At 41.6% G+C, this 24,035-nt stretch overlaps 1 protein-coding gene across 8 annotated transcripts in view; it reads right to left on the bottom strand.

The window, feature by feature from the left end:
* Positions 1-24,035, bottom strand: part of SAMD12 (sterile alpha motif domain containing 12) — a 413,132-nt gene that overhangs the window by 216,355 nt on the left and 172,742 nt on the right. For 7 of the 8 annotated variants that reach the window (XR_003683355.2, XM_024129448.1, XM_028500395.2 and 4 more), the window contains exon 3: positions 11,713-11,842. Coding sequence is in view for 6 of the 8 variants with exons in the window: in XM_024129448.1 (XP_023985216.1) it covers positions 11,713-11,842 (130 nt within the window). In the remaining 2 variants the exon portion in view is untranslated. The remainder of the gene's footprint in view (positions 1-11,712; positions 11,843-24,035) is intronic. The other variant, XR_008619453.1, reaches the window with a different exon arrangement.

Genomic DNA, 24,035 nt, shown 5'->3' with positions numbered 1-24,035 from the left:
AAGTAAGGAAGTATGAGATCAAATTGGTGGCTATCAAACCTTCACTCTGCCCCTGGAACTGGGAGTGGATAAACACGCTCACTAAGAGGGAGTCTTGTCCGTTTCGGGCCCCTACTCTGATTACTTCTCAGCCAGGCAACCTGCTGGACTCTCCCTAAGAATGGGTCTCCTGTTGTCCCATAGCAATGTGACTTAGCTTTTAACAGTTCCTGGTAATCCAAGAACTTGTGTGCCCTTGCACAGCTCAGTTTAGCTCCGGGGCCTCTGTTTACTCATGTGAATAACAGGAGACGGGAGGAGGTGCCTTCTAGTCCGACACCATGGAACCAGTGGTGTCTTGCTTTTCTATCTCACTGCGGTGAGCACGGTGCTGCAGAGCCCAAGGTGGTCCTCGTTAAATGCTTCTCACTTACTAAACACAGACCAATAATGAGGATGACAGGTAACATTTATTGAGCCCCTACAATATACCTGGCACTGTTCTAAGTATGTTTTGACTCCTTTCACCTCCCAACAAGCCTGTGTGGTAGGTCCTGTTGATGTTAAGTGCTCAGCTCGAGTCGCCCACTGAAGTCTGGGCCTCGCTTCCTCACCTGTAACAGCTTGCAAGATTGAGAGCTACAATTTGCTAACGCTGAATGGTTCCAGACAGTTCTAGGTACTCGACAGGCGGACAGTTCTCAGCAGAGCCTCTTGCACATAGAAAACCTCCAAGAAACAACTGGCATTATTCAAGATGTCAGGGGTTTTCTAAAGCAGGACTGATCCAGGGTTACAAGTTTGGTAAGGCGATTCTTTCTGGCTGGCGCTGGCATTTCTCAGGTCTCAGAAGCCTTTGGTGTGGGTCTGCTATCTGGTGCTGGCCGGGAAAAGGGTATCTTGTAAGTGACAGAGGCACCGGGATAAGGGTTTAGAAAGCTAGCTCCCGACCCCAGCTCCCCATTTCCTGGCCGTGGGACCTAGGCAAACCTTTCCCTTTAGTCTGTTTCCCACACTATAAAACCTATAAAGGTGACGGGAGGACGGGAGGGTCATCCAAGAGAAAACTGGTAACCGTAGCAACCCCCCCACCACCTGTGAGAGGAGCCTTGATTATAATAATTCTACAGGGAGCAGTCAGTAGGTGATACGAGAGCAGTGTATGAGGTGTATTTAAGTCTATGCTGCTGGTTAAGAAAAGTATATTCCTTCTGTTCTTGTTCTGATCTGTGAAACAACACATAGTTCATTTGGTGACAACTTCCATTCTTATCCTGCCACATACCATCTCTAATATTAAATAAATGACGTATTTAGAATATCAATAAATGTCCCCAAGAGCAGTAGTTTCCTTAACTAACTTAACAAAGAGGAGCTGATCTGTGATGAAAATGGGAGAAATAAAAACAATGTATGTTTTTCTTAAAGTGAAATGTACTCCACTTATAAGCCAGTTTTTTGTTTTTGTGTGTTTTTTTTGGTTAAAATTCCTTTGGTTTATAAAATGGTGGTGAAAGTAGTTTTTAATTGAAAAAGCTATTAATAAGTAAAATATAAAAGGGCCAACTGTATGCTACGGCAATGAATATTTTCTGAAATTTAACTCATCTGTGAAATACAAGTAAGTATCTTGGATGCACAGGTGTAGGCTCAGACAAGCAGAATCTCAATAAGACAAGAGAACTGTTCTCCTTTCGTCAGCAGTACATCTTCCAACAACTGGTAGACTATACCTTTCTTTATAAGAATGTTCTGGTATCCGATTATTCTTCCAGTGAAAAATGCATAAAGTGGATTTTCAAACTCAATCTCATTATCTATAACTATATATTCTAGATAAATGAATAGAAAACTATCTATTCACCTAACTACCTTTAACCTAAATGATCCTATAGCTAGTATGGAAAGACACAGGATGACATTTTCATTTTTTCCTTTTAAAAACAGTACGTCCATTTTAGAAAATCTGGAAAGCACACAAGCTTGTAAAAACCAGCTTTGAGATATAACTTGTTTACAATAAATTTCACAGATTTGAGGTGCCAAATAGATAACTGTGACAAAGATACAAAGCGTTTTCATCAGCACAGACAGTTCCGTTGCTCTTTATATCAATCTCCCTTCTAGTACCCCACCACACACACACCCCCCGGAAGTAACCACTGATCTCACTGCCATCACTGCAAGTTAATTTTGTTTTAGAATTTCATACGATGGGAGTCACACCGTGTGTGTTCTTTTCTTTCTAACGTCTTTCTCTGAGTACAACGTGACATTCATTCATGTTGTCATATGCATCAGTAGTTGGTTCCTTTGTATTGTTCTGCATTGTTTCTGGTGTGAATATACAGCACACTTAGTTTTACCCATTCTACTCTTGATGGACCTAAGGGTTGTTTAAAATTTTTGTCTGAGTAAAGCTCTTTTGGATGTGAGTGGACTGGAATTTTTATGAACATATGTTTCCGATTCTCTTTAGTAAATATCTCAGAGCAGAAAGGCAGACCATCTAATAAGTGTGTGATTAACTGTGTAAGAAGTTTAGTTTCTGCATCTGGTGGCACCATATTTACTCACAACGGCAGTGTACAAGAGATCCAGTTGTTCTACATCTTCGGCAACACTTGGTATTGCCAATCCTTTGAACTTCAGCCATTCTACTGGCTGTAATGCGATAGCTCACTGGGTTGTATCTGCATTTTCCCGATGACTTAATATTGCTGGGCATATTTTCATGTGCTTATTGGCCATTCTTTTACCTTCCTTGTGAAGTGTCCAAATATTTTGTCCATTATTATTGGTCTGTCTCTGTTCCAGCTAAGCAGGTCTTTGGGGTTCTGTATCTCCCGCATGTGCCCTACTCTCCAGGTTTCAGGGGGGTGATTTGCATTATGACATCAGCTCTCTGATGGGTCCACACACACACAAAAACCCACTGGTTTTCAGTTTGTCCAGTTTTTTTTTTTTTTTTTTTTTTTTTGGCTGCACCACGCAGCTTGTGGGATCTTAGTTCCCCAACCAGGGACTGAACCCCTCGGCAGCGAGAGCGTGGAGCCCTAACCACCAGACTACCAGGAAACTCACTGTGTCCAGCTTTTTCTTGTGGTAAGGATCAAAGTGATGACATCCAAGCTCTTGACATATCAGAGATGAAATGAGAAGCCTTCTGCATCTAATGAGATGATCATATGACTTTCTTCACTTACTCTTAACATGACAAATCACATCGACTTTCAAAAGTGGAATCAACTTTACATTCCTATGCACACATGACCATGAATGTAATATCCTTTTTGTCTATTGTGAGATTCAACCTGGTTGTATTTTGTCAAGGTTTGTAGGTTTATGTTCATGAAGGATATTGGTCCGTACCATACCATTCTTGTAATATCTTTGTCAGGTTTTGGTATCAGGGTTAGTCTGGTCTCATAAAATGAGTTTGGAAGTGCTCCCCCTTTCTCTATTTTCTGAAAGAATTTGTGAAAGTTTGGTTGCTAATTCTTGACTGTTTTAATTCATTGGAAGAGGGCTTCTGTGCTTGAAGCTTTCTTTATGGGAAGTTCTGATTAAAAGTTTAACTGATGGAGAGATACATGGCTATTTAAATTTTCTAGCTTTCTTGAGTCAGATATTGTTAAGTTATAGTTTTTAAGGAATTAGTCCATTTCCTCTCAGTTGTTAAGTATGTGGGCATAAACCTGTTCATAATATTTTCTGCTCTTTTAATGAATGCAGAAAACTTAGTGATATCCCCAATTTCTCACTTGATGCTGTCTGTTTTTCCCTCATTCAGGCTATCTAGACATTTATCAATTTTTGTTGATCTTTTCAAAGAATCAGCTTTACCTTTGTTAATTTTCTTTATTGCCTGTATGTTTTCTGTCTTACTGATTTCAGCTCTTTGAGATCAGTATTCTTCCTTCTCTAACTTCTTAAGGTAAAATTTTAATTAATCAATTTCAACTCTTTCTTCTTTCTTTTCTAATACAGGCATTTCATGCTATAATTTTCCTCTAAGTTCTGTAGCTGTACCACACAAACGTTTGAAATATTAATGTTTTTACTATCATTCAGTTCAAAATATGTTTTAGTTTCTCTCGCGATTTTTTTTTTTTCTCTCCCATCTGGTTACATGGATGTGCATTAAGTTTCAAAATATTTGGACCTTCTTGATTATCTTGGTAGTGATTTCTAATTTAATTCTGTTTCAGTCAGAGAATGCACCCTGTGCCACTTCAGTTTTTTCAAATTTACTGAGACTGATTTGTGCCCTGGCGTATAGTACATCGTGGTGAATAAGTCCCCTGAACTGGAAAGTACATACATTCTGAAGCTGTTGGGTACCGTGCCCTGCCTGGCATGTGGTAGTGGTCACATAAATTTTATAAAACAAATGAATTAATTATGATTTAACAAATAAATGAAATGAATAGAAAGGGATTGGTCAAGGGGCTAAAATGAAGCTACAGTTGACCCTCGAACAACGAGGGGGTTAATCCGCCTGCAGTACTGTCAGCCCTCCGTATCCATGGTTCCCCTGCATCCGCGGATTCAATGAGCCATGCAGTCCTATTGCATTTTCCATTGAAAAATATCTGCGTATAAGTGGACCTGTGTATATCAAACCCACTTCTTTCAGGGGTCAACTGTAGTTAGAGAGAAAGGAGGTAGCCAGTGTAGCTAGACTGAAGATGAGAGGATGACTGTAACTGAGGAAGCAAATATCCAGAGGATATAGGGGACGTCTGGTTAAAGCAGAGGCAGAAAAGGTTGTTTGTAGAAGGGAATAAGAGCACGCTTTCTGAAACAAGAGGCAGGAGAAGACAGATGGGTAGAGGGTAAATAGTTTTAGGGAAATCCCATCAAACAGCGTGTAACTTTTCAGCGTAGCAGAAACCAGACCTTTACTGGCGATGAAGAAAGGAATTGGGAGAAAACATGTTGGGAGAGCCACTCAACAGGCCACTGGGATGAAGAAAAGGCTGGGGGAAAGCATCATGGCTCCATGGAGGCCTGGCACGTGAATCTGTACTGGGGGGCAGTCACGAAGGGCTTTCTTCAGCAAAGGTTTCTATAACCCAAGAACCTAAACAGGATCTAGGGGTGGGTTTCAGTAAAACCTCAGCAGAACTTTCTAATCATTAAGTTTTTCAACTATCAACTTCATGGGACAAGTTCTATCACAGGGCTTATCCTGGGAGCTACAGGATGGGTTACTTAATCCAGGTGAGGAGTAAGAAAGGCTTTTGTAGGAGGTGGTATTTGAACTAAAGCCCAAAAGGAAGCTGGAATTATCCAGGTAAAAGGGTGGGTTTGAGGATGGCAGAAGAAAGCATGGCATTTGAGAGCCCTGCAGCTCAGAGGAGGAGGGAGTAAGGAAAACCAAGCACTGTAACTGCCACCGTCATCCAAAATCTTGGATGAAAACAAACAAACAAACACAATAACAGTTTGCTTTTAAAAACTATGAAATGCTCATCCCTGGAGGTGTCTGAGCAAAGGCTGCCTGGCCACCTAGCAGGGATGCTGGAAAGGACACGTGGGGAGACATCTGATTGAAGTGGTAGGGGGACACTCATTCCCCACCCTATTCCTTCATGGAAGAACTTCCCTGACTAGCGCTCCTGGCCTCTCTCCTCCCCTCTATTTGGTGCCCTTGGAAGCAGGAAACGGGTTTGCCCAGCCCAGCCTCATGTTCTGTCCAGTCTTGTGACCTGTGTGCCCAATGCAGTCTGCTTTCTCCCAGGTGGTTAGAGGGGCACTTCCCAGCTGTGCCAGTGACCAGACCAGCTGATTCAGAGGGAAAATATTCTTAGCAAATCAATTCATCTGAAGACCTAAAGGATATTCTCCAAAAAAGCTTTATCAGGAATGAAGCTGATATTCTGATCTCCATTCATATTTCTCATTGAAAGGCGTATTTTTAAACTGACCCCCTAAAACCTCAGATGACATCTGAAGTCACTTCCAACACTCAGAAATCTATTATCCTGAATCATCAAGACAACCGAATTCAGCATCCTAGGTTTAAGAATGCTGAGGAGTATAGAGGTGATGTTAGTAAGCTTTCTATCAAAGGGCGTTAAAAATGAAGAATAAATGCTGTTATTGGAAAATTAATATGTGGGAAACTCATGCCCCGATGATGTCAAAACTTTACTATGCAGATATAAAATGCTGCTCGAGATTCAATAAAAAATGTAGAGCAGTTCATACAAAAGACAAATGTAACAAAATACAAAGATATACAAAAGTAGAACACACTATCCAGAGGGAAAACCAATAAAGACAAGAAAATGTGCAGATGAAGCACTGTGGTAGTTCAACAAGCCCACATTTCACTGGGCTATACTGGGTTCCACAAAGTAGTGTTCTCACAGGTATAGCACATAAAATAATTACTCCACTTCTTTGGACACTTGTTTACTACACACCCCACTGACCTCCATGGGTAATTCTAACTGTGATAAAAGACTAGGAAGACAATAGCAGAAGGGTAAATGTTAGCAAATGCACAGAGCCCACAATCCAAAGGTTTGAAAAAGATAAAGAGGTTTCCCCTTTATTCAATAGCATAAGCAGAACTGCCAAATTTCAGGGTGCTACATCCCAGCGGAATGTTTTGAAAAGGGGAAAGAGGTACAAATGGGCAGTGTCCGAAGCACAGAAAGAACCAGTAGTATTCACTGATTTTGTAGGAGACCATTGAGAAATAGGACAAGTCAATACTGACCACCTGCAGGGGACATTCACAGGGTAAGTATTTATTCCTGCAGACATCTAAAGGATTCCCACCTGTGTTCCACGAAGCAGGCCACGTGGAAACCTTTTACACATTCAAAATAGCTTCTAAAAATGCATTTCCTATTCTGGGGAGCTCTGAGTGCCTCACCCACGAAGATAAGTCTTTAAAGTTGGGAGGGGAAAGAACCCTTTACAGAGGAAAGGCTGGATGCTGAAGGAAATGAGTTGATTTTAGCAGCCACCACAGGAAGAATACCAGGCACAGCCAGGGGCTGAAAATGCCTCAAACCTGAAAAGATTCTTAACTGTGCATAAAAAAGAATCCGAACATTGCCTGTTAGCTTACATCTGGCCCCAGCAGAGCTTCCTTATCAGCATTCCAAGCCTGGCCTCAGAAAGCTGGGGAAAGAATCTTGCAAGCACAGGAAAATAGACAACTTTCTTTCCTTCAAGCCTAATCTGATGATTTAAATCTATCTATCCTAATGCCTCTCAGGTGTTCTAACCATCTTATGCCTGTTAAGAGCACTTCTGCAGGGAGTTACCACTAGTAGCGTCTCTTCTGATTTAACTCATCTGCCATAACACAGCAGGTGCCTTCTGGACACAATGAAATTCTCAGAAATTCTAATAGGAAATTTGCACAATGTTTTGAATACTGGTGTGTTAAAACATACCTTAAGTCTCCTTAGACTTTGGCGAAAACTGGATGGCGGAGAGGGGGGGTTTGTTTAGAATTTAATGTATTTTAAACAAAGGCATCAGAAAGATGTTAATATAGTGGAATTGTTGGTTGAAACCAATTTAAAAAAATGAAACAACTACCAAGGTTAAAGGGTAATTCTCAAAAAAGTTAAAATCGTGACTCTCATCATATACAAAAATAAACACATGTTTAAGATTTTGTGGAAACTGATACGATGTTACAACCAACTCAAAGGAGAATCCAAAGAGCAGACACATGTTTAGATCGGGAGGAGTGAAATGAATGTGTAAATGGGAGACAAAACTCACCTTTTTCCCAGTGGATTGGGAAGTCAACTGAACCTCTGTGGGACAGAATTTACACATCTACAAACAAGAATTATTTTATACTGCTATCACTTACCTACAACTTACAGAGTCGTAGGACAGCTTCTTGGAATCAGAATTAGATAACCCGAAATGATGTGCTATTGAGGAGGCACAGTTTTCTATGGAGGCACAATTTTTTCCCTACACAGATCACTGACTATTTCATTTATTGCTGTATTCCCCAAACCTGGTACAGGGTAGATGCTCCATAAATACTTGCTAAACGGATGTCTACTATGTATCAGGCATAAAGCTCAACCCTTCACATGCATCATCCCCTTTGACCTTTCCAACAACCCTTTAAGATAAATATTATTCTCATATCACTGACTTGAAACTAGCTTGTGTGATGCTGCAGTTACTACTTGTCAGAGGTCGAGGGGTGGAGAACAGGGGTGGGCTGGGAGGAGGAGCATTGCCTCAGGTCTGTAATCAGAAAGCCCATCTTTTTTTCTTCCTGACTCTTCTTTCCATTCAATATGTCTTTTTTATTTATCGCCATGGTCCCATGTGCCCCTAAATTAAGGGATTGTTTATATGTTACACAGATATAACATGCTTCCCTGATGAGCATGATATTGGAGACCCTTGCTTTAAGACACATTAATGAACAGCAGTACTCAGGAGAATCTAAGCATAAATAAGACACACATGGACATCTTTATTGCGGCCTCGCAGATGAGCACAGGATACTTACCAGCCCAGATCCAACCCGTATCCTTAGGTGCTCATTATAATTTTCAGGATAATAAAGATGGATGAATTCATCAGTGTTCGTGTGTGTGGTTTGTTTTCATAGAAAGTGCAGCAGCACTTAGGAAAACAGCAGCAGCTAACATTCACCGCCTGCTTAATGTGACCATGAACTTACTTTCACAGCAACACTCTGAGGCGGGTACTATTATCATCTCCTCTTTACAGGTAAAGAAAGCGGGAGTACACCAAGTCACCTTCACAGAATCACAGAGCTAAGCTGCAAGTCTGGGCTTTAACCTGGCACTTGTAACCCCCTCCCGGCCCTCACTCTAAGACACTCTACTGTCTGCATTGGCTGCTGAGGCTCTCTCTGCCATCATGCCTTGATTTTTCACAATCCTCTTTGCCCAGTTTATCAGAGCCTACAAGGGTACTAGGATTCCTGCAGCCGCCAGCATCACAGGGCTGGTAACTGCAGTCTGGCTTCAGTCCTGAAAGCTATCTTCGGGCCACTTGGCACCTGTGATCGTTTGGGTAGTTTACATTCACCCTTGGAGAGGAACAGGAGACAAACGTGGTCTTCTGAGGCCTCGAATAGGTGAAGGTCAGAAAGATGTGTGTGTCAAATGTTAATCTGAAATCATTCTCTCCTAAGTCCTCAAATAATCCCCTGCTTTCTTTTCTTGCCAGAAAACAGGCTGCCCTCAGAATGAAGTTAACAGGATGATTTTAGACACCTCCAGATGAGTTTCGACATGAAGAACAGCACAGTGCTAGTTTGTAGAAGGTGTCAATAAATGATTAACTTAGTGGTTTGTTTATATCATTTCATTTAATCTTCACGATGACTCTCTGAGACAGGTATTGTTATTATTATCATCTCCATTTTGGAGATGAAGAAGTGAGGTTGAATAACTTGTCTAGGTTAAGCAGCTTGTCCAAGATCTCAAGAAGGTTGCGACTTACCAATACCAGAGGTGTTTGTGGAGACCAAGTATGCCACCAAAAGCAATACGACAGCTGTTTGCAACACAAGGCCACTTAGCAGAAAGCCTTAGGAAGTGGTACCATTTACTCCATAAGCATTGAAGCATGAGATCTTTATTTCTGAGGGGGGTGTAATGCTCATCCTTTTCAAACCATTATAAATGCTTACCCTTCCCTCAAGGGTATCACAGAATTCCCACCCCTAACAAAAGATAACACTACTTTCTAATAAGATCATGAAAAAGGTTTTGCCATTACTATCACACAAGCATTAAGAAACAGACATTATCTGATGAAGGTTACCATAATCAGCCAAATGGTTACTAACTGGTTGATAAATTTTAGGGGTGGAATAACTGACCCTGTATGGGATTTTCTTACATCCTTAAGGGAGGGACTAAGAAAAAGAATCTAGACACTTGGAATCTAAGCTAAGTTCTGACACTGCCTTCAGGATTTCAGGAATTTCATCCAAATGGGCCATTCCCTCCAGTTCGGAGGAGAAAAGAAGTACATTAAGGACCATTTCTATGCTTAAGTTAGGAGGATTTCACTCTCTGTTAACTCACTTTGAGCTACACCTGTGTGTTCCTTACATATTTAAACATTACTAACTTGGTCATCCGGAATCTCTGATAATGTAGCTCAGCGTTATTTAAATGCTACTTAGAGACTTCCCTGGTGGTGCAGTGGTTAAGAATCCGCCTGCCAGTGCAGGGGACACAGGTTCGATCTCTGGTCCGGGAAGATCCCACATGCCGCGGAGCAACTAAGCCCGTGCGCCGCAACTACTGAGCCTGCGCTCTAGAGCCCACGAGCCACAACTACTGAGCCCACGTGCCACAACTACTGAAGCCCGTGCGCCTAGACCCTGAGCTCTGCAACAAGATAAACCACCGCAATGAGAAGCCTGCACACCGCAACTAAGAGTAGCCCCTGCTCGATGCAACTGGAGAAAGCCCGCGCGCAGCAACACAGACCCAATGCAACCAAATAAATAAATAAAAATAAAATAAAAACGTTATTTAATATTAGAAGACTTTTTTTTCCAAATCAAGTTTTCTGTGCTATTTGAAATGTGAAACAGACACAGCCATCTCAACCCAAAGCATGTCCCTCTGGCAGCCTCTAGTGCAACCAAGGGCTCCATGGAACGCACTTTGAAAACCACCCATCTAGTCCTGCTCTAAGGAGGTACGATCTGCCCCAGATCTGGAAGCTACAGGGTAAGAACGGAACTGCAAAAATAAATGCTTTCTGCTTGACGTGACCCTTTTCAAAGTGACGGGAGTGAATATAGAGAGGTTAGCATTTCTGAAGATGCAAAGTATGGGTTTGGAAAGGGCTTGGCATCAGGCGTGCCGAGCTACTCGACAGCAAGTCCCTTTCCCACTAGAGGGTCAGTTTTCGCTTAGAAAAAAGAAGAATCTGGACTGGAATCAGATCTTCTCAACACTTTTTCCCACCTTGAAGCACAGTTTTGGTGCACAGAGCATGTTCCTCCATCCTTTCATTATAGGGTTTGCAAAGGGAAGGGTGGGAGGGACGGTACCCAAAATCAAGCAGAATCTCAGGGCAGGTGGGCAGGCGGGGTCTGCAAAAGACCCCCTTACTCTGATGGGCTCCCACCGTGGACCTATCCGCTCCCTCTTTCCCACTCCATTCTCCAATTGAGAGACACGATCCTACAGGCCTTTACAGTTCGTTAACCTGTCATATTTCCTGCTGCCAAGCGCTTCTCAACTTCCACATATAATACTCGAAGCCCCTTGATTTAAAGGGTGTCTTAATTTGTGCTTTAAGGGTATTCATCTCAGGGGCAGTGAGTTAGTATTACTATATTCAGTCCAGAATTTTCCTATTTAGAAACCTTTTCTTCTTAAAACATCTACCTATGGACCCTGTAACCAAATTAATTTGAAGGCTCTCCTCCCTTTCTTTACTCTAGGACTGCTACACTCTTATTTTCTCTAGGATCCCCCAACCCCTTACCCTGATTACCACATACTTTTATACTGGACATTCAAAATCCATGGTTCCCTGTAATAACCACTTATGCTTGTTAAGTAGCATGGCGTGCCCGGATCTGGAATTTATCGTTCCTGTTAAAGTAAACCCGTGCCAGACAAATTTCAGCAGGGAGATGCTTTTTCATTTTAAGGGTGTGGGAAAGGCCACTGAGATGGGAAAGAGGGAGAGGGAGTGAAATATTTCGGATACTGCATACTTTACCAGTTATGTCATGCTGTTTGAATGACTCACTGTAGATCTGATACTGATTCGGACAATGTTTCTTCAACCACTTGCAGACATCCTGCTGAGTCCACAGAGCCACTGGTTTTGACAGCTTCACCGTAGCCGACTATAAATAAAGAAGGAAAAGAAGATCTGTTAATGCCAGCCTCATGCCAGCCTCATGCCTAGAAAGGCACTGCTGTTAGAAGTCCTATAGTGTGGTAAAGGCTACAGGCTGGATTCCCTGAAGATAAATATCTGACTCTCGTCTTCCTCTGAGCCTCTGCAGACCTTCTCCATGCCCCTGAAAGCCAGAAAGAAAAGGTCCAGGTGGAGAAGGCCATGAAAACTACACCTACTCTCAGATTCTCTCTACTGGGAGAAGTCCCCAGGAAGCAGTGTTTTCTGACGACTCCTCTAACAAGACAATTAGGTTGCTAAGCAATTGACTAAATTTTAGGGGTGAAACAGCTGCCCCCAAGTGGCCTTCCTCTGTATCCCAAGAAAGTGTCCATTTCTCACTATCCTCTGATATCTCTAGGACCTAGGGTAACTGGCCCCAGCAGGTACCAATAATTATTTTAGGAAAGAATGTTATAGGATTTAGATATCTACATACGAATAGCTCCTGAGAGCTCTGGATTTAGGGTGGTCCTGTAAAGTCTAGGAATTAGTTATGCACAGTAGGTAAGGAAAAAGTCAATTCCACCAGCACGTGGGGAATGGTAATAAGATAATGAGTGTAGCTAGACTTCATGTAGAAGCCAACTAGCCAGAGTCATTTATTGCTCACTGGATCTTTCAGGGAGGCTTATGAAACAAAATGAAACACAGAGGTGCAAAGGACCCAGCCTTTGACCAATGGCAGGTCACAAATACATTCATTCATCAACAAGCATCAACTGTGCTAGATGCTGGTCTGCCTCATAGATCCCAGGGACTTGGCTGAGGCTAAATGAAAGCTTAACTAGCTATAATCTTTATCATTCTGGATCAGTGTTTGCATTCTGGATCAGGATTTTAATATAAGTAGTTCTCTAAAGGATGTTGGACAGTACACAGACCTGGCCTTAAATATCACTGACCTCGCTAAGGATCATTCTCTTTCACTTCTCTTTCAATCTCTCGGATTATGTGACGGAGAGAGACTTGATTTTGTATGAGTGTGATTTAACATCTTTCTAACACCTGCTAACATGATCTTTGACAAAGAGAGGGCTTCCTTCACCCTCGGAACTGTCATTGGAAAGCAGAATTTTCATCTAGCATATGATAACTGCTCTGTTTTACTTTTTTTATATTTAAGGTTACCTTTATTTTATGACAAATAAATTATGGCAAAAATACATGCTATTTTTTGTAGTAATACCTAGATTGCTTTTAAAACAAATTTGAGTTAATAAAAACCTGGGTCATTATTTACGACTGCCAAGACACAAAAGCAACTTAAATGTCCATCAATAGATGAATGGATAAAAAAGATGTGGTATACATATATATATATATATATATATATATATATATATAAAATGAAATACTACTCATCCATAAAAAAGTATGACATTTTGCCATTTGCAGCAACATGGATAGACTTTGAGGGCATTATGCGAAGTGAAGTAAGTCAGACAGAGAAAGACAAATACTGTATGATGTCACTTACATGTGGAATCTAAAACATACAACAAACTATATAAACAAACTCCGTGACTAACAACAAAGAAGCAGACTTGCAGATATACAGAACAGACTAGTGGTTACCAGTGGGGAGAGGGAAAAGGGGAGGGGCATGATAGGGGTAGGGGACTAAGAGGTACAAACTAATAGGTATAAAATAAGCTACAAGAATATATTGTACGAAACCGGGACTACAGCCAATGTTTTATAATAACTGTAAATGGAGTATAAGCTTTAAACATCGTGTCTCACTATATTGTACACCTGTAACTTACAATATTGTACATCAACTATACTTCAATAAAAAACGGGTCAATTTCAAGAAAAATTAAGGAAACAATAATACAGATGGTAATAGTAAAATGACAGGAAGTGAAATGCAGGTGATTCAAGTTTAGAAAACAGTGTTCAGGTGTTATTTTTCATTAGTATATTTTGAATTGTATGATTCTCTGGGCCATCACTTATAAAATAATTACAAATAAAACATCATTTTTTACTTTGTGCTGTGGTAACTTTTCTTCTTTCACTCTCAGGAGTGGCAGATTGTATTTTTCCAAAGATGATTTTATATATGCACATATACATACACACACACATACATATCTCCTTTTCACTGATTGTGACTTTCATTCCTCCACCGATATTTGGGGTTGATGTTGTCTCCGTCTGAATTTTGACAGGGTTCATGGAAGGCCTGGCCCATGGAGTACAGCAGAATTGATGCTATCGGTGACTTCTGAAGCTACATCAGAGAAGAGATAGAGCTTCTGCCTGGCCCACCCTCGCTGGCACTCACCTTCAGAACCTGGCCACTATATTGTGAGGAAGCTCTGACCACATGAAGAGACCAGGTATAGGAGTTGTGGCCAATCCCCCAGCTTAAAGTCTCAGCTGACAGCTACCACCAACCCTATCAACTGTCAGACAAATGAGTAACCAAGCTTTAGATGATTCCAGCTACCAGGATTCACATCTTCCAGCTCAGACTTCCAGACGCCATGATGCAGAGACACACATAATCCACTAGCATCATGTATAGTTGTCTTCCACCATTAAGTGCTGGGGTAATTTGCTTTGCAGCCCCAGTAACTGGAACACTCAGTGAGGATACAATAGTTACGACTGTGCTCCCCCAGAGCGCCTTGCACTTAACAGATGCTCTACAGAGCCACGATGAACAAGCGAATGAATTAATGAAATGAAACCATTCTCACTGAGTCTGAGCTCACAGACCTGCCTTACTTTTAATCAGCAGTGAATTTCTTTTCTTTTTTTTTTTTTTTTAACATTTTTTTGGAGTATAATTGCTTTACAATGGTGTGTTCGTTTCTGCTTTACAACAAAGTGAACCAGTTATACATATACATATGTCCCCATATCTCCTCCCTCTTGCGTCTCCCTCCCTCCCACCCTCCCTATCCCACCCCTCTAGGTGGTCACAAAGCACCGAGCTGATCTCCCTCTATCTATTTTACATTTGGTAGTGTATATATGTCCATGCCACTCTCTCACTTCGTCACAGTTTACCCTTCCCCCTCCCCATATCCTCAAGTCCATGCTCTAGTAGGTCTGTGTTTTATTCCCGTCCTGCCCCTAGGCTCTTCATGACATTATTTTTTCTTAGATTCCATATATATATGGAATACATATCTGTTAGCATAGCAGTGAATTTCAAGTCTAGCCCTCGCTGCTCTACCCCGACTGTGTGCTGCTCACGTGGCTCCTAATCAAACTTGTCCATCTTTCCCTTCCGCTCTGCATACTCTAGTCACAGACTGCCAGCCATTTTCCCTCTAATCACTGCATACAACCGTATCAATTGCTTTCCTAATTTTGATGAGAAAGAAGGGCCTCTGGCATGGATGGTGCAAATGAGTGCATGCTTTGTGGTTGTTTAGCTTTTTCCCTTTTGCTCGTCATCACTTTTCCCTCGCATGATTAGGAAACCAGAGTTTCAGCTCTTTTAGCTAGGAATGCACTTCCCACCATGTTTCACAAGTCAGCACCTCTGAATCTGGCTCCTTCCTGCTCTAAAAATTTTCCCTCAGATTAGCTGAATGAGTTCTTAGCTGACACATCATTGCCCTGAAACCCCTTGCAAGTTTCTTGCAAGTAAAGCTAATCACATCTTTTGAAAACTCCCATAAACCAGTCACAGAAGGCTGTAAATTAGGAAGGGAAAGGCAAGAAGATAAACTGCTTATACATCAATATACCAAACTTCCTGAGAGGTCATTCTTTAACTTGCTCATTTCCTAGGAAACGGAGTACCCTCGGCTCCAAGACAAGTCTCATCAACTGGAGGTTCGGGGGGAGATTAATCCAAACACACCAAGTCAACTCAGGATACACCCTCACCAGCTTACCATGTACTCCTGTGTTGTCAATCTCCTTTTATTATAAATCCAGGTGTTCTGAGGCTAACAATCCAGGTGTGGCTTGGCTTTGCCTTCACAATATACTCTTAACTCAGCACTAATTTGGTGTTACATGCTTGGACAGCAATAAACACAAAGCTTCAGGTACAGATTTTTAAGACCATACGAACCTACGGGGATATGCCTCCATGTAAACAGGCATAAACAAATACAGTGGGGAGGGATACAGATGCCTACCATTAATAAGCCGTGTTTGTCTCTTACTCAGACAGTGATACATGTATCGGCCCCATTTATCAACTGATGCTTAGCCTTGGCTCTAATATGAACTTGTTATTAGTTTGCTACACATTAACTTTTTTTTAATCTGAATAAGTATTTTCTTAACACCTTTATTGCAGTATAATTGCTTTATAATGGTGTGTTAGTTTCTGCTCTATAACAAAGTGAATCAGCTATACGTATACATCTATCCCTATATCCCCTCCCCCTTGCATCTCCCTCCCTCCCACCCTCCCTATCCCACCCCTCTAGGTGGTCACTGAGCACCGAGCTGATCTCCCTGTGCTGTGCGGCTGCTTCCCACTAGCTATCTATTTTACGTTTGGCAGTGTATATATGTCCATGCCACTCTCTCACTTCGTCCCGGCTTCCCCTTCCCCCTCCCCGCAACCTCAAGCGTTAGTAGTTTAAAATGGTCCTTTGTGTCAAAGCCAAAGTCAGACTTCCATCATCTTTCTCACTGATTTTTGAGTCCTACTTCTGGAGCAATTCAAGACAAATCTCACTACCCACTGCACTTATTTCCAGTCCACACCTCACACTGGTGCTGTCCGTGGGATCACGTCTTTTAATTTTAGGTCTCTCTGTTGTCTCCCCAGAGGAAAGAATCAAATATACAACCGGTCACTGCACAGTTCCATCTGCATATCTAGGAAACTTTTCTAATTCAACTTGTCCAAAAATGAGCTCCTGTTCTTCCTCTCAAAACTGCCTTCTACAGCTCATCTGAGAGAAATGCTACACTTCCCATTGCTGAAGCCCCAAATCCTGGATTCATCACAGATGCCTGTCTTTCGCTTGTATTCCACACCTCATCTGCTGGGAAAACTTGAGGGGGTCTACCTTCAAATACATCCAGACTCCAATCTCTTTTCATCACCGACACTGCTACGATCCTGATCAGAAACACTATCATGCCACATCTAGATTACTTCATCAAGGTGCCTAATGCACCTAACAGGTCATTTTGTTTTTCCCTTGCCCTTATTTTAAATCTTTAAAACGTTTAACACAACCTTAAGCAATCTGAGCAGGTAGTATTTTTTTTTTTCTTTTTTTTTTGCGGTACGCGGGCCTCTCTCTGCTGTGGCCTCTCCGGTTGCGGAGCACAGGCTCCGGACGCGCAGGCTCAGCGGCCACGGCTCACGGGCCCAGCCGCTCCGCGGCACGTGGGATCCTCCCGGGCCGGGGCACGAACCCGTGTCCCCCGCGTCGGCAGGCGGACTCTCAACCACTGCGCCACCAGGGAAGCCCGAGCACGTGGTATCTCTGATGCCACCTTTACTACTCCTCTTTCCTTGATACATGTGCTGCCACTAAACCAGCCTTCTTGCTGTTGCTCACAAATGCCAACTATACCCCCTCCTCGTTTTGCCTGAAATGGTCTTCTCCCAGATACCCACACAGCTAATTCCCTCACTTCCTTCGAGCCTTTGTTCAAATGCTACCTTTTCAATAAGTCCTATCTTAATCTCCCTAATTAAAAATGCAACACTCCTCCCTCCGGCTTCCAACACTCATTAATTACCCTGTTCCACTGCTTCCTTCTCCAGAGTAAGTATCGGCTAACACACTACAGAGCTAACTTATTTTGTCTTTTGTTTATTATCTGTTTCTTTCCGCTGGCTTGCAACCTCCACAAGGGCAAGGATCTTCTTTATTTCACGAAGAATCCCACACTTTAGAACAGTGCCTGGCACACAGCAACAATAATTTGCTGAAAGAATGAAACAACGGTCTGTCCATCATATATCACGGCTCCTATAGCCTTGAGTGTCAGAAAACTGGTTCATGTCCCAGCTGTGCTTTTGACATTCACAGGCTGGGAGTAAAACAGGCTTTCCTCCAATTAGATTTCTCTCATTCTGAGCCAAAAATGCAGAGACTTTCCAACACTATAATTCTTAGCAAGATAGCTCACATCTCTGATCCTCACTTTTTTTCTTTTTTGAATGACATGAAGAGTGATATAATGAAAGAACTTGGCATTGGGAATCATGCAGACCTGGACTGAAGGCCGGCTCTGGAATTCACTAGCACTGTGACCTTGGGAAGGTCACTAAAGCTTTCTAAACATGCTCCTCAATATGCTGGAAATAATTCCTATCTTGTCCTCGGTGGAAGGATTAGAAGTAGTTTATCTAAATGCTTAAAAGTGCCTGCCACATACGATGTGCCCAGGAGAGTGATCTTCACATCCCTTGAATATGGCATCAGTACACTCTCCTGCTGGATTCCCAAGCCTGATTTGGGGAAGCAATAGTGCAGTGAACACAGACAGTCCTCGGAGTCCGGCTGACTTGAGCTGAGTTACAGGCACTGTGAGATGCTGTTAGGTGTACTGAGCTGAGACCTGAAGAAAAACAGCTGATAGGAAAGGAGGAGGATGAAAAGGCACTAGTGGAAAAGGTAGGTATAGGAGCAGGGAGAGAGTGAGAACAGGTAGAAAAAGGAAAGAAACGAAAGATGGAAAAATAAAGATACCAAATTAGGAGACACAAGGCAATGGTCCTCCTTATTCAGGCCGGCTTTGCTGCAACTACACAACTATCAGCTCATGTCTTCCAACAATAGGTTGTGCCAGTGGTTTTTCTTGGACTCGGAGTCAGCTCTTTCTTGTCTCCAGGGACAGTGAGGCACAAAGTGTCCTAATTCCACACCAAAGATATGGCCCAGATCCCCCAGGCACCTGTTTATAAAGGCGCACATCTAGACGTGGAGACTCTATCACTTACAAGCTGTGAAGCAGATGCTTGCATGGGATGCTGGTTAGGATCTGCTGCATCCCAAATGTGCGCTGCTGGGTATCAGGGTTTCTAACGGTAAAACCTCATGGAGGGAATAAACAGACATGCGCAGGCAGCCAAGAGGAAACAAGATGCCTCTGGCATCCCAGATGGCTCTGATTACCAAGGCCTGCCTTTCTTATCAGCCCAGATTGTTGCACCTGTCAAGTGGAACGCGAAGGGAGAGGATCACACTGTACTGTGTGCCTGCTCATGGTACAGTGGGAAAACCCATCACTCATCCACCTAGATAAGCACACCCTACAGGGGAGATGCTACCCCTGCGAGGTGCCAAGGCACATGTACGCTCCGAGCACGTACCCCTGGGTGAATGCTGAATGAACAAAAGCAAAACTGAAAGCAAACAGGAACCAGAAAATTGGTTGTTGATCATCATTTCATATGTTTACAGAAATTCCTTTGGAACAACAATGTGGTAGATTGATAACAAAAATGTCCTCAGTGCAAAAAAAAAAAAAAATGACCTTTTGCGATATGAGGTCCTTAGGTCACAAGGTAGAATCTATTTCTCCATCTCTTGAGTCTAGGGGAGGGAGAGAAAGGAGCTTGTGGCTTGCTTTGATCAAAAGAACAAGGCAGATGTAAACACTGCTATATTTAAAAAGGAAAACCAACAAGGACCTACTGTATAGCACAGGGAAATCTGCTCAGTATTATGTGGCAGCCTGGATGGGAGGGGAGTCTGGTCACATGTATACATATGGCTGAGTCGCTTTGCTGTGCACCTGAAACTGTCACAACATTGTTAATCGGATACACTCCAATATAAAATAAAAAGTTAAAAAAAAAAAAAAAGAACAAGGCAGAGGTGATGATGGGCCGGGTCAAGAAGCCCTCCATGCTTGGGCATTCTTGCTCCTCTGAAATTCTAGGAGAACAGGCCTGGTTAAGTTGGAGCAAATCAGGCTTGGGAATGTGGCAGAGGAGATTAATGCCATTCTAGACATAATATTAGGTACATTTTTGTAACAGCATATGGGAAGAACTGTTTTAAGTACTTTAGATAAATTGTCTTTAATCTTCCCAACAATCTACAAAGTAGTTATTATTTTCAGTTTATAGAGAAACAGGCTTAGAGGGGTGAAGTAACTCATCCAAGGTCACACTGCTAGTGAACACCATGCTATCACTCTGGCCTGATCGACACAGGGGAAAATGAGGATCATGATATCCCTTTGGCTTGATGGATGTAGGGAAAAAAAAGATGTGACTTATCTTACTGAGGTTCTCAGTGCTAGACTTCTGTGATTGAATCAATGAAGATAAATCTGATCAAAAACAACCCTGCCTTTGTCAGAAGCTGGGTATGCCAAGCTTAGATCTGGGATCAGCACCAGTCATAAGGCCTCTAGTCCAGGGCTCTCTCCATTCTCCTTGTTATGGAAGGAGGCACATAGTTTGCACTGTACAGTGGGGCAATGCTCATCTCTGCCTCTCAACTACATGACCAATAAAATGTGAAAAAAAAAACATCTCTCCCCATCTTACAAAGTTGTTGTGAAGATCAAATAAAATCATCAAAAGGCTGAGTGTTCACTTTGGATGATTTTACAGAAAAAGAGAGGGCCGACAGGTCTAAGGGAAGTTGAGGGTACCATGCTATTGGCACTCAGGAGAAGACAAAAGCACTAAGAAAATGCTACTGCAACTGTATTTAGCAGGGACAGGATGGGGACTTGGGATTGGAGAGCCTAAAAACCCTAGACTCTGTTAGGGTAGGGGCCAGTCTAGGTAAAGCTTCTAATACTAGCGTTAATTGGCTTTAATATTCAAGCCTACATAAAGGATAGTCATTCTCCAGGTCCATGACTTCTCAGTGGCAAAATAATTTGTCTGTATGTTCAACTGAGCCACGTGACAACTTAATTCAATGGGGGCTGTTATGGACTAAGTGTTTGTGTCCCCCAGAATACTGTTCCCCAAAATATCTATGCTACGGCCTAACCCTCAATGTTACTATATTTGGAGGCAGAGATTTTATGGAAGTAATTAAGGTTAAATGAGGTCATAAAGTGGGGTCCTGATCCCATAGGATTACTGTCCTTGTAGAACAAGAGACAACAGAGAGCTCTTTGTATCTCTCTCCACAGAATGTGGATACAGCAAGGAGGTGGCTGTCTCCAAGCCAGGAAGAGAGCGCTCACCAGAATCTGCATGCTGGGACCCCGATCTTGAACTTCCAGCCCCCAGAACTGTGACAAAATAAATTTCTGTTATTTGAGCTACACAGTTTGATGGTGTTTTGTTACGGCAGTGCAAGCTGACTATTAATAGAGGGGCAAACTTTAGTTCAGATAAACGGGTCAGGTGGACAAAACGGCGTGACAATCGAAGATTGATAGAGCTTTGAAAATCTTACTATTTACATCTAATAGGGAAGAAAGTAAAATGGAGGTAAGATGCATTATACGATAAAAGCAAAAACATTTCCTTATATATTTACATATCCTTTTTAAAAACTTATTCATACAACTAAAGAAAATTTTACCAGGATTTATCTCATTAACACAATTACTTTTATCTTTATAAGCTATTCTTCCAGAATCCATGTCCATGCACGTGTTTTTAAGGCCACATTTCCCTCTGAACAAAAAATTATGCGGCTTTACTTGCTTACCAATTTAGGTCATTTTTATACTTCTGTAGTCATACTGTCTATTTGTAACCTTCTTGTTGCTATCAAGGAAAGCATGCACATGGATTTTTAAAAAGTTATACAAAAGAGCTTATAGTGAAAAATACAAGTTCCATCGCTTCTCACTGGAAACTATTATTTCTTCAAAGTTGAACACGTACACAGTCTAACTCAAATACCTCCCTTCTCCAACCCCAGTTGCAATTTCCAGGGCCAACCTCTTAATGGTTCCTCTTTCAGTCTCTTTAATTCATCAGACTTAGAGAATTACCTGTGGACTGCCCGATGAGAAAGACGAGGAATTAGCACACATAACACTACCTTTCTCCTTCATTTTCCTTGGTTTGCTCTTCGTATTATTAACTTTATCTCTTAATTAGTTACCTTTGTAGCCTCAATATACTTAAATATAGGATTTCCCAAATAAGCTCCTTTTAATTTTTTTCTATGGCTGTTAATTTCCTTCTTCTTACATTTTCAACTCTTGCTCATCTCCTTCCAAGTCCCACCTTTGTCATCTATAGTATTATTTTTATATTGTCATGCTTAACAGTGCATATTTTGCCCTACAACCTCGATTTGATCTGCTATATTATGACTGCAGATTGATTCAAAGTTAAAAAAACACAGTAACCAGCATTTACCTTATTATGACTGTGTAAGTACTGTTCAAATGTTGAGCCAATTAGTCTGGTATGAATTATTTTTTCTTGTATCATATTCTCAGCAGTCCAATGTCACATTTGCTGAAAATCTCAAAGAAGTTTCCCAACATGGAAACCAAACAGACTTTCTTCTCTTATGTGCCAGCAGTTGCTTCAGTTCATTCCACAATTTAGTATGCTGTTCCTACATACCATCTGTATCTTCATCAACATCGGGGTCAATAAACTATGGCCTCTTGGACAAAATCTAGCCCACTACCTATTTCTGTGTGGTCTACAATCTAATTAATCATGGTTTTTATATATAAATGGTTGAAAAAACCCCCAAAAGAATAGTACTATGTTACGATGGGTAAAAGTTACATAAAACTCAAACTTCAGTATTCATGAAGTTATACTGGAACATGGCTATGCCCACCTGCCTTTGTGCTACAAAGCCAGAGAGAATGATTTTGACAGAGACTGAATGGCTTGCAAAGCTGAGAATATTTACTGCCTGGTTCTTCATAAAAAAGTTTGCCAACCCTTGTTATAAACGGTGAGAGATTTTTCTTCAATTTCATCTGCCCAATCATTTACTAAATTTTAAAATTTATTTCAAAAATTGCATTTTAATTCCAATGGGCTGCCTTATTCTCTAATGTGTTCTTTTCTCGAAGGTTCCAGGACATTTTTTTTAAAAACATCTTTACTGGAGTATAATTGCTTTACAATGTTGTGTTACTTTCTGCTGTATAACAAAGTAAATCAGCTATATGTATACATATATCCCCATATCCCGACCCCCCTTGCATCTCCCTCCCACCCTCCCTATCCCACCCCTCTAGGTGGTCACAAAGCACCGACCTGATCTCCCTGTGCTATGCAGCTGCTTCCCACTAGCTATCTATTTTACATTTGATAATGTACATATCTCAATGCTACTCTCTCACTTCGTCCCAGCTTACACTTCCCCCGCCCCGTGTCCTCAAGTCCATTCTCTACACCTGCGTCTTTATTCCTGTCCTGCCCCTAGGCTCATCAGAACCATTTTTTTTTTGATTCCATATATATGTGTTAGCATATGGTATTTCTTTTCCTCTTTCTAACTTACTTCACTCTGTATGACAGAATCTAGGTCCATCCACCTCACTAAGAATAGCACAATTTCGTTTCGTTTTATGGCTGAGGAATATTCCATTGTATATATGGGCCATAACTTCTTTATCCATTCATCTGTCGATGGACACTTAGGTTGCTTCCATGTGTGGGCTACTGTAAACAGAGCTGCAATGAACATTTTGGTACATGACTCTTTTTGAATTATGGTTTTCTCAGGGTATATGCCCAGTAGTAGGATTGCTGGGTCATATGGTAGTTCTATTTTTAGTTTTTTAAGGAACCTCCATACTGTTCCAGAGTGGCTGTATTAAATTACATTCCCACCAACAGCACAAGAGGGTTCCCTTTTCTCCACACCCTCTCCAGCATTTACTGTTTGCAGATTTTTTGATTATGGCCATTCTGACTGGGGAGCTATTAAGTTTCATTAGGTTACATTTGTTTATTTTTGTTTTTATTTCTATTTCTCTAGGAGGTGGGTCAAAAAGGATCTGGCTGTGATTTATGTCATAGAGTGTTCTGCCTATGTTTTCCTCTAAGAGTTTTATAGTGTCTGGCCTTACATTTAGGTCTTTAATCCATTTTGAGTTTATTTTTGTGTATGGTGTTAGGGAGTGTTCTAATTTCATACTTTGACATGTACCTGTCCAGTTTTCCCAGCACCACTTATTGAAGAAGCTGTCTTTTCTCCATTGTATATTCTTCCCTCCTTTATCAAAGATAAGGTGACCATATGTGCGTGGGTTTATCTCTGGGCTTTCTGTCCTGTTCCATT

The sequence above is a fragment of the Physeter macrocephalus genome, chromosome 15 (assembly GCF_002837175.3).
Source record: "Physeter macrocephalus isolate SW-GA chromosome 15, ASM283717v5, whole genome shotgun sequence".
Taxonomy (NCBI): Eukaryota; Metazoa; Chordata; class Mammalia; order Artiodactyla; family Physeteridae; genus Physeter; species Physeter macrocephalus.
Note: the sequence above shows the minus strand (reverse complement) of the source record. Positions and strands in the feature narration are given on the sequence as shown.